Genomic DNA, 12058 nt, shown 5'->3' on the forward strand with positions numbered 1-12058 from the left:
TTTTTTACTTACATCGTTTTCCCTTAATTTCATTCGTCATACAGGAATTGTTTTCCAAAGGGATTACATAATTAAAATTTCTAAGTATTCCACGCTATTTTCACGTAGATTTTGCAATAATAAATTCCGTGATAGCCATTGAACTAGGAATGATGAATATATATTAAGGAAAAGTTGTCTGTTTCAATGAAGAAAACTTTGTTTTTTAATATAGGCTGGCAACATTATAATAAAAAGAAATTCTCTCCGTTATATGAACAAAAGTCGTTCAGGAAAACATTCAAGCATGTAATTTACAATCCCTGTTATTATCTTGCATTGATTCCGTTAGGCTTAAGAAATTCAGCTGGTCAGTTTTTGTGCTTCCTCATATTGGAACACGGAGTAAAATTTATTTTATTTTAATGGATGACTTCTTTGCACACCTATCTTTTCAAATAGGTTTTTACAGGTAGTACTACGTATGATGAAAGGAATCCGTATTGCCCAATTAAACACTGCACTTAAGTGCTATTCGGGAAATATGAGTGCGTTTAATTTGATTCTCGTATTTGTACCAAACCATTGCAACTTAATCATAATATTTTTTCAAATGTTTTCCATCTCAAGAAATCCTTAAGTTTTTCTTGGTATTGGTTCCACTTGTTCTCACAGAGTTATAGTTTTGGTGATCAGTTACGATATGTTCCGCGAATCAAGAATGCCTCTTTTCTTTTCTGCATATAAACCTTATCCGGGTGCTTTTAATAGGGTTCTTGATGCTTCACTGAGTTATCAAACGAGGGGTCAGTTTTTTGGTAAAGATTAATAGCCTTTTTTCGACTTTAGGTGAGTTTACCATTATTGATATAACCTCTCTAGTATGGCCGATTTCCGAATAGCCATGTACTTAATAGAATTTACCTGTAGCAATATTTATAAGAAATTTCAACTTAGCTATCCTGCCAAATTTCAGATATTACATAGTATATCTCATCCTCAAGTAAGGTAAAATGGGTAGAGTTGTGTTTAATGAAAATCTCAGAATTTCCACTTATATATCTTTTTATTCATTTTTTTAATCAACGAAGACAATGCTCAGTAATAATGAAAATGAAAGATGCATTAAGCATATTGGTACATAGACTTTATACACTATGAAGCAATGCATGGGAATGAAGTGTGCACTGTACAAGTAAAAAAATACAAAAATATACACAATTCTCGTAGAGGGATAGGATAGAAACACTGGTATCCAAGAGCCGCTATCACAGATCTGGGATGCCTGTAGATACCTTAGAAGCTGGTGTCGGTGTCACACCCATCGGCTCTGGTCCAATATCTCAGAGAGCCAAGCCGCAAGCTGTGTAGACACTAGGCTAAGCACCAATGTTCCATGCAGGGATTGAAAGACTAGTCTTGGCCCTAATGGACTGTGGCAACGCCAAATAGTGAGAAGTATATTCTATACAGAGAGCGTTTCTTGTTAAGGGATAAGGAGGAAGTAGGTACAAGTGGAGGAGGAGTTAATAAATATCCTGTCTCTCCCGGGAAGACGTCAACCAATCTATCTGGGAGGCTAGATTGGTTTCTTTTTTTTGCTTATTTTCTTTAGCACCTCAGAGTGCATTTACGCAACACGATTGCTGCAGCTTGCTCTTCATGAAAGGCACTGTTGGTGGAGTGGGTCATTTTAAGGGTATTGGGAATTTTTAGGGTGATGGTATCCAATCCGCTTCAGTCATCGGCAGTCGTTCTATATCTTGATTGTCACGGGCTTAGGTGATTCCTGCTTTCTAGAAGGGCCTTCCTGGGTTCCTGAAGGGCCTCTCGGTGGTGGAGGGGAGGGTGGCCAGGTAGTCGAGTGCCCTCTGGATTGCGGGGGGGATGGGTGGGGGTACTGGGAGGTGAGCGCCTTCGGGCCGGAAGCCGTTTTCGTCGGCGACGTATCGGAGTTGGATTGGGATGCCCTCTGGCGAAGTGTAAGCGAATCCTCCCTGTGCAACCATAGCCTCCAGGTCCTTCTGTCCCGGGTTCTTGATCTGGCCGTTCTCCTCCGCCGTTATTCCATTGCCGGTCTCGTAGCTGTGAATGAAGACGAGAAATTGATCAATGTCAATTGTTTTAACCCGTAGGCATATTTATTTTGTAGTTTTCTTAAGGACAATTTACACGGGACACGCAACTGCACAATCTGACATGTGTTCGGAGGCACAGTCACGATTCTAAAGCGGTGAATCGCTAGAACGTATGCGAGAATGAATGGACGTGAGATGGCATAATGACCGCTATTCTAATTTATTTCGTGCAGTCGTACGCCATAATGAGAAATTAATACAGTTCTAACCTGTGAAATAACGTGCCCCGTGTAAAAAGGCCTTTAGAGTTCACTCACAGGTGTGTGAACTTCAGGCATTTAGTAGCACACTCTCAGTAATATAACACAAAGTTTGGTATAAGTATGTGGGGTTAGACTTTGCTCCAAATTAAGCCGCAGGGAAATAAATCCCAGACATTAACGGTTGGGGGCCATAACGTTTCCGTGGGCCTCTTAAGTCGAGGTCTGAGAAGGTTCGCGAAGACCTTACACTGGAAGCTAAGGAGGCTTAGATGAAGTGATTTATTCTCCACAGGTATACGTCATGATGTAAGAATTTTCGCAAAACGTAAACATTAGGGCTCGGGAGGCATTGATTACTGATATCCATTTTTTAAATTTCGTATATGAGACCCTGATATATTATAACTTGGAGCTTCCCCGCATTCGGCAAATTATAATCCTAAAAGAAAGCTATTTTTTGGCCAAACCAATTGAACAGTTCAAAACCGAATTACATGAATTTACCCACTTATGAATTTTCTTTTATCGTATTGGAAGACACATCCGCAGTTAAAGTACAGCATTTTTTCTTCTATACCAATAAAATAAAAATTATGGAACTGTAAATCATCGTTAGTCGTTGCCTTCGCTAATGAGCAACATAAAAAATATTTTCCCATATATATGCAATACAAAACTGAGGTTTAGTATAAATGATGGAATTCTTTAGTTTTTATGAATTGTGTTATTGTTTCTGCTGATGTTTGAAACTAAATTGTTAGCTCTTACGAAAGAAATTCATTATATAATCATTTGAGAAAGTAGTAATTTTGATTACTTCGTGGCATCATGATGGAAAGTAATTTGTTTCGAAGAGATAATTAGTTTTCTTGACAAGTCGGTGAATTGACCGAGGGAAAACGTCCGACGGCATTTTCACATCGACACCGTGATTGAACGAGCCGAAAATATTTTCAGGCGCCAAGGGAAATTTTAATGTAGGTAATGCCACGTGTTGTAACTCCTCGCCTACTTGAATATATACCGAACTATATAAAGTATTCTCCAATTAACTGGAAAAAACTCTGACTTAGTAAGTTCCTTGAAATGTACCTTGCTAATATACTTCTTTAATTGCTCTTAATGTATATGACTTTCGTCTTCGTTAGGTGAGCCCTTGTATTTCGCTTCAACTTTCTAGTTTACTTGGTGTTCTTACTGTGCGCATCTATGAGCAATTTCTAGTTGCATTATTCCGTGCGTAGAAACTTTTATGCTCAAGTTTTGAAAGCAGGGTTAGGAGACAGTCGAGAGCGGTACATCATTGACGAAAGTAATTAAAATTGACGAAATTTTAAACGCTTATAGAAAGAGCGTTTAGTATTTCGTAAATTTTAATTACTTTTGTCATTGATAAACCGATCTCGGCGAAAATATATCGCTTTTATTTACGTAATACTAAACGCTTTTAAGAGCGTTTAGTGTTTCGTAAATAAAAGAGATAAATTTTTGTCCAAGCGTAATTCTTTCTTGAGTCAACAATGCCTTCTCTCCGGTCGCATAATATCAAGTGGCGAGGTGAATCCAAAGCGCTCGTGTGCGTCTCACCGCCGTCAATTATTCTCCTTTTACGCTTCGCTGGCGCTCACCTCCACGCGTAGCTGCCGTCAGGGTTGTGCACGTTGGTTTGCCGGATGATGGGGATTGGTGCTCCTGCCGGCAGCGGCTGCGGGGATCCGGGCCGGAACTGCGGCGCCGCCAGCGCCACGGACAGCAGGAGGGACAGGGCGACGAACTAGAGACAAAGAAAGGAGAATTATTAATGCGCATGGAAAGAATGGCTCGAGAAACAATGCAAAATGAAGTCATTAAAAAAGAGGTCAGATAAGCGCGTGGCAGACCTGTTTTTCTGCTTCAAGAGGATACGCATTGGCCTGTAAATTGCAGAAATGAGTTTTACTGCTCTTAAACAATAGATATTTTATGCGTGTGGTTCCAAATTTAGAGATTGCGTTAATTCAGTTCGCGTGGTCTTTTTTTCGCAGAGGTTTATTTGTTAAAATCGTACCCTGTCATCTTGAAATTTTCTGCGTTTATAGAATATACAGTTTTCAACATATGGTTGTTTTCCAGTATAAAAATTTCACATCAGCATTTTCGCATCTAAATTTTTTATATTTAAAACACTGGCAGATAGTGACGATGTTTTATTCTATATACCCTTTCAAATTTCAAGAATATAACACAAATTTCAAACGAGTTATTCGACTTCCAAGAAGACGGAATAGGGTTTGTCACTAGGGAGTAATAAATCCTTTAAAGAGAATTTGTTTCATATTTTTGGGATGATTGTTATTATGACGAAAAAATGTTAGTATGGCTTAAGTCCTGTAACCTGTACCTATAAATAGATATTTCTAAAAAATACTGTAACGTCTTGCATTGTTGTCCTTGAGTAAAACTCAGCCCCTGCCTCAGGCATATTGCCAGAAACTTTATTAGGGAGAGGGGGAAGGAGAGGGGCAGAGCATAACGCAAATTAGCTGTTGTATTTACATGCTGAAATAAAAAAATTAATTGGCGCATAGACCACTACAGGAGATGTTTTCGTCAAATATCAGCGGATGAATTTGGAATGTAAGTAACTTTTCCATGAACGATCATTGCGTTTTGTTTCGCCGGTCGCTCACAATAATTTTGGGAATATTAGGAAAATATCGAGGGATGCTTAAGCCCTTGTAGCATTCTTACTAGCTATCTGTCTATCCTGTCAAAAAATCTGGAGGTGACTGAATAGACTCAATGACGACGTAGTTTTAATGCGACTGTTGACGTGGTACTGGGGATTACTCTGCATTTCATAATTAAAATGGTCATATTCGGAAATTCGGGTGGCTTTTGGATCCTTAAATGAATCGATCATTGAGTCAGTTATTGCTCGAAACAGGAATAATGGCACAGTGGAAATGAACCGTTCCCGAGGAACCGAGGCACTTACATGAGTCGCTACTCGCGCTATGCAGGCGGCCACTTATTGATCATCCAAAAAATATTACATACACCAAAGATGGAATTCACCAAGAAACATTCATTTGTCTTAGCTGATTTTCGAACCGATATGTTCCGACTGGCGATCAGGTTTGCCACCATTACGCTGCAAAGTAATCTTAGTCCAAGGCACATCTTAGATTGGTCATTGCCCGAGCTAAGTATTGCCAAATGGTTTGTTCATGGTGAATTTCATCGTTGATGTGAATAACTTTGAACCCTAGTGCGTGGCTGCGTACAAAGTTTCATTTTGCAAGCAACGGTTTCCAAAAAAGACCTATATTGGCTAAATCTGTAACGTTATCCGAATAATAATATCCGAATAACAATTCCGAGATACAGAAGAACCCCGGATTTGCGGATTTTGCGGATCCCTAACTTTGAACATAATATTTGAGGATTTTCTTCCCCTATTGACTTTCCGCGATGACTCAGCGATTCAAAGCCTCTTTTGTGCTGTTAAATTTCAGTCTAAAATATTTCTAGTGCGAGTAAAATTTCGGATTTTTACCAATTAAATATATTTGAATTAAACCTTTCGCTGCTATGAACGTACCTTGTGCGTTAGATCATATTTTATACGGTGACAAATGGCTAAATAAATTTAAAATTTACGTTCATTGAAGCTTTGCGGAATTTACGGATCCCTGAAACGAATGAAATGACCCGAAAATATGTGCCTCCTCTGTAATATTCGAGCCCATTTGTCAGTGACGCCCACTGTCGGCGATCGTCGTGCGCGCAGAATTGCATTCGTGACATCCACTCCCTTTATGCTTTTCCCACACCCAGAGGGACGCGACCTTTCCCCCACACCACTGACCCTCTCTCTCTCTCTCATTCCATGCAATAATCTCCCACACCGCTCCCCATCAGCTTTTATGACGCATTTCCAGTTGAGCTTTTCGGATACCGACAGATAAGCGCGAGGACGCGCCTCTCGCCTGCAAATGCTCGCAATGATCGGAGCGTGAGTATCCCACGCCTCTCCTCATGATCCGAGAGGCCTCATCACGATGTGGGAATGGCCATTTTCTCTTCGCTGTGGATTCTCCTCAGAAGGGGAGAAGGGATTTATTTTCATTCCAGAGGTCATCATGGTGGCTTCTCTGAGAAATTAGACAAATTTGATCTACATCAGAATTACAGGAGGAGCGTTATTGTCCGGCGACATTCTTTAGGTCAGCCACATGGGGAGTTTCCGGGTTAAATTCCCCCCACCCATTTTGCCTCTATTACTTTATTTTATATGCTTAAAATATGCTTTATTTAAATAAATTCTCGCACAAAATTGCTGTTTTTGAGTCCTACAATTCACGTTTTCATCATCCAAAATCCCAAAATGTTCCTCGGACCCCCCTTTTCCCTGTATTGTTTTCCATATAACCTGGAAGGGCCCCAAAATCTCCAGTAAATCCCCCAATTTTCAAAATCCTGTCTACGCTACTGCTTTAGGTGCCTACTTTTTAAACATTGTTTGCCGTACAGTGAGGATATTAGTGTTGTTTTGGCGAAATTATGATAGGCGCATCTTAATGTTTTGCTTGGGGTACAGACGCTCTATATAGCCATGATCACAATGCTCTATAAAAATTTGCATACAGTGCTAGAAACAGATGATGTATTTAAAAAAATGTAGATCTGAATAAATTTCAAGCTGATATAGTTAGGACGGCGTTAAAGGCATTTGAAGTTACTCGACTTGCTTATAGTATTTGACTCGAGCCTGAAGGTAATGCATTAACAAGTAATGCATTTTTTTGAGTTTTCAAAGAATATTGATCGGTTAAAATGCCTGAAAATTTTCTGTAATTACTATCGGCGTACTATTTTTTATTTTTTTCTCACCAATAAGATTTTACGTAATATTTCTTTAAAATCATAGTGAAAGCTTGTCAAAGAATTCCTAATAAAGTAGAGTTTTCCTTTGTAACGTAAACTAAATTATGTGTTGAGCATTTAAGCTCTGTGCTGTACTAGTCCAGCAAAAATATTTTTCAGTGAAATGCACCCCAGCAACCTGGCCATAAGATGCGAAATCTTGCATTCAAAATGAAAATGTGTGTCGTTTTACTTTTTTTTAATCCCATATGATGAAGTAAATTGTAGGCTACATGAGCCAATTTCTCTTTACGGTAATAATAGGACAAAGAATGTAGAAGATATATCCTTTTTAATATTTTATAATAGAGGTATATCTTTAATGAAGGTAGGTACCACTATTGAATTAAAAAAAGTCGTTTAGGTAAATGAGCATTTTGGAACAATAGATAACATAAACTTAAATGCATTTGTAATGTGAAAATTTCGTTTTTCCGTCTCATCTAACAATATCAATATTTTGTAAAATTGTAAAACTTGTTTTGACTCTTGTCAAAACAAGTTTTACAATGTGTTAACAAAAATTCTATTACAGGCTTTATTTTGAGTTTTCTTGTAACGGCATATTTTAATTGCGTTCCTATTTTACTTGAGCTGGCTTACGTAGTTCCGTGAATGATGTAGGCGTGCATTAAGGAATATGTAGCTTTTGGAATATAAATCAAAGCCATTTGCATTAAATCGTTGTCATGTTGTTTGCCGTTCTACTAAAATATAGAAACCTTTCTGTGGGCTTGGAAGACCCTAAGGTCCGTGGTGCGGGTCAATTTTGCGCAGCGCAGTTAGATTGAGTGTCAATGAAAATCCTGTACCCACCAGGTACCACTTATTTTGGTGTGCTTCATAGTTCGTTAAAGCTAGAAGTACGAACCAGATATAAGCTACGTAGATTATGTTATTCGCGCTCACATTAGCCTAATTCAGCCATGTATTTAACAAATTAAGGTCACTGAGTCATGAGGAAGAACGATGATTACCTCAGTTTATATGGTAATAGGGACGTAAAAAAACAGCTGCTTTCCCGCTGGGAAAAATGGTGGGCTTAGTTATGCAATACCCGTTGTTGCATGACGTAGCCGAGAGTGGAAAAATATCTCTCTACATTCTAGAGACTGTTTAATTATTAAAATTTATGTACAAACGAGTAAAAGAAAATTACGAGTGACTTTTTCATTGTGTTAATGAACGCTCTTTGCTACATGCCGCAAACTTCGGAAAAAAATCTTTGTGGTTAACTGAGTAAAAGTCAATATTTCATAATTGTGATCATATACGTGATGGTGTGTCACCCTTAATTTATAGGAAAAACCGTGATGGTTGATGTCGGAAAGCATTGGTTAGTACCGCGTTAATATGAAATATTACTCACTCGTTTTAAAAAAATCATTATTCCACTTGGATTTAAATTATTTGCATGAAATATGTCTTCAAATTTGGCAACAACCCTCTCTTATTTACGACGAAGTTGTTCATTATTGAAGACCTGCCTTCATTTCCATCAGGAATTTAAATTCAATTATAATTGCAATTCACTTCCGGACTTCAAAAAAGAGTTTTTTATGAAAATACTTAGCAAATAATGATCTATGTAATACGGAGAGCCACAACTTCTGTGGAAAACTAATCCATAGTGCCATCTGAGTTGTACTAATTATTTTTATTATACTAATATAACGTCCCTTGTATTCCCTGCAAAATTGAGGCAGTTACCAGAGCATTCATTCTCATAAGAGTGATGCTTGCGATGCCTGAATGACAAGCATGAATTACTAAGTAATCACCGAAAAATCGCTGCCTGAAATAGTTTTAGACCATCAATGGCTATGGTATTCAACGAAAGACATAACTCAACCTTTCAACAAATTGTTATAAAATTCATGATGACTTATTACGTGAACTAAAGGAGTGAACGCTTTCACTTTTGCTTTTATCGCAGAAAGCCTCTTTTTAGACCTCTGCAGTTATCGCAGAAAGCAGCTAATTAGGCGTTGCCTGGTAATGAAGCGAATGCTTCAATGTCTTTCGTCTTCCCTACAATTTCTGCCACGCAAATTAGTAAAACCTCGATTCCTTGCCACATGTTTTCGTGCCTCAAGATATTATTGCGACGATATGAAATTTTCATATTTTTTGAGTCAAATAGGCCCTTGAACAATGTTACCAAGAACTAGGCGGTTTTCTGTATTTTGTATTTCAGTGAAGATAAGTTTTCGTAAGAATGATACGATTCGATGCACCTTACGAATGCCTACGAGTTTTCAAGTGAAATAATGCAGGATATTTTTGTCATATCGTACTTTACTGAGCTCTAAAATTAAGTCAGTTTTATTAAATTTATATCTCCATCAAGACTTTAGCCTGTCGAAAGATATCGTGAGACTTCGTGTTTTTAGTTTGTTCACAGAGGGATTCGCCACTATCTTCAATTTGGTCCCAATATTCTTCAACACCCACATACACAGATACAAAACAGATCTGAACTGAAGAATTTCACTGTGACACGGAGAACATTATCCAAGAACTGCAACATTTTCTAGATCTGAACTAGATCGTAACTCGTGTTTCTCCCGAAAAAAGGAAATCAATAAGTGCTTTACTGAAATTGTGCAGTCAAATCTTACTAAGGGCACCTGACTTTTTTTATCGTACAGCTTTCAAGGGGGTTTGCAGGGTAGCATGCAGGTGTAGATGCATTCAATGGCGGGAAACGAAAGTATTCCAATAATTTGTAAAAATAAGAAATAAACAACGAAGTGCGTGCGTATTCTTCCTAAGGCAGAGGAAGTCGTTGCTAGGCGTAACTTAGGAAGGAGGGTTTTTATCAATATACGCGTTCGCCTGGAAGAATTTACGGCTAGGTTGAACTTATGGAGTAAAATCTTACTATGAACACCTGAATTTTTTAGCATTCTCTCACAAGTTAAAGGCTGGTTTCCTAACAGACCCCGCCACATGCTTTTGTAGGGTATTTTGTTGATGTGGATTTACGTAATTGTAGGAAACGAAAATAATCAACGAATTTATAAAAGTAAGAGAGAATGAACGAAGTGAGTACATATTCCCCCTCGGGAAGAGAAGGATTAAGCTAGATGCAACTTGATAGGTGGAATTTTATCAATACAAGCGTTGGACGTAAGTTTTCGACCCCTGCTAGAGATAAATCCTTTAAAGACTTGGATAAATCCTCGTAAGTGGCTCCTTACCGTTCTCATGGTTGAGCTGGCTCGTTGATAGGTCCTTACTGGATCTTTCGCCTTCGGCGTGGATACTTCACGATAAGTCACTTCCCTTGTGGAACTGTTGGAATACCCTTCGAGAGCTCCTGGTGGAGTGTGGTCATCGAGGTGGAGCTAAGGGCCTTTTATACACGTGCGCGGTCTCGCATACTCGCACCTCCCACCCTCCACATTCCCCCCACCTCCTAGGTGCTTTTCACATGCAGAACACATGCAATGGGACGGGATGACTCCCTCCACCTGTCGGAACGGTGGTCGCCTCCCCCTACCATTCCTCCATTTTTCCAAGCGCAAATATCATCCCGTCCCCCTTCACCCGCGGGATGGCACCACCGTCGGTCGGTGTCTTCCCTCGCATGACCCGCCCTCGACCCCTCCAGCCAACTCCCACAATGCACCTTTCTCTTGCCTCATCCATTCCGCACTCTATTAACTCTCCCCTCCCCTGCCTCTAGAGGCTTCGCCCATTTCTCTCCCACCCTATTACCTCTTTAGTCTCCCGAAATGCAATATTCGTTCCCCTCGCTCTCGGCAGTCGTCCCTCCGTCTCTCTCCGAGACGCCCTGAAGTGAACGGGTTGCAGTTTCGTCCCGTGCCGTCATCGGAGCCGGGCGAAATGAATTCCAAATTGAGACCACATTCACTGGGTCGTCATTTTTCAGCATTTAACTGGTTAAATTAGCAGTGGATTATTTCAATTCTCCCCCGGCAACGGCAGTAAAATTCATATTAACTGCTGTGAGAAAAAATTACCCTAGACCGGGATTCGAACCACGCACCTTTGGGCAACTGCGTAGACCTCTGCATTATCCATATTCTTTAAATCCTATGGAAGTTTTACCGAGGTTAACCTAGCGTAGTTGCAGGTAATTAATGTTAATGGTTAAAGTATGCTTACGGGATAAATTTGCGAATTTCCCTGACCTTTCTCCCACACACATTCGGACTTCCATTTATTATTCTCAAAATATGACTCATTTGATTTTACTAAATATGCAATATGGTTATTACTGTGTACTCTACAGATTCAATTAGGTTTACATGAGGAATTTTGCGAATTTCCCTGGCCTGTCTCCACTCCAAACTTGAATTTGTCTCCATATTTTTCTCGAGAAAACCTATGGTCCTTGATTTTCAGTATTAGCGTGGTTATTGAATGTTCTGCTGGTTTTAATTGATTTACATGAACATTTGTGCTAATAAAACCGGCCTGTCTCACCTCAAAATTAGGGCTTCCCATTATATTCACTATAAGACCTTATTACGTATTGCAGTTTTTATTGTGTTGTAATGTCAGTTAAGGTAGGTGTTCTAGGAAAATTTTAAGAATGACCTCTTCTTGTATCCCGTCAAATTAGTATCTCTCATTTTTATTCACAGAAGGGTATAACCGCTTTAGTTCTATCTATATTTCTGAAAATTCGATGGATAAACCAGTTGATCATAGCATGTGCCGTGTTAACTTTTTTTTAATAAATATTTTAACTTCACTAACTTAAAAAAATTCAGCCAACCAATGTCATTGTTAAAATATTTAATCGATTAAGGTAAGCCTTAGGGCTGCATGTATAAAGTTGGCCAAGGAATTCTCATC

General features: G+C 39.0%; 1 protein-coding gene across 1 annotated transcript; it reads right to left on the reverse strand.

Moving 5' to 3' along the window:
* Positions 1-1026: 1026 nt before the first annotated feature.
* Positions 1027-10559, reverse strand: LOC124160978 (endocuticle structural glycoprotein SgAbd-8-like). Its single transcript, XM_046537115.1, has 3 exons — positions 10432-10559; positions 3949-4094; positions 1027-2064 (listed from the first exon to the last, which is right to left on the reverse strand). The coding sequence occupies exons 1-3, from the start codon at positions 10438-10440 to the stop codon at positions 1776-1778; spliced, it is 444 nt and encodes a 147-aa protein (XP_046393071.1). The 5' UTR covers positions 10441-10559; the 3' UTR covers positions 1027-1775.
* Positions 10560-12058: the final 1499 nt, after the last annotated feature.

This window comes from Ischnura elegans, chromosome 6, assembly GCF_921293095.1.
Source record: "Ischnura elegans chromosome 6, ioIscEleg1.1, whole genome shotgun sequence".
Taxonomy (NCBI): Eukaryota; Metazoa; Arthropoda; class Insecta; order Odonata; family Coenagrionidae; genus Ischnura; species Ischnura elegans.

Excerpts from the sequence above, each read along its gene's own strand:
- LOC124160978 (XM_046537115.1), bottom strand. Across the intron at positions 2,065-3,948 it reads GACGGCAGCTACGCGTGGAG|CTACGAGACCGGCAATGGAA; the intron begins GTGAGCGCCAGC and ends CTTCATTCACAG.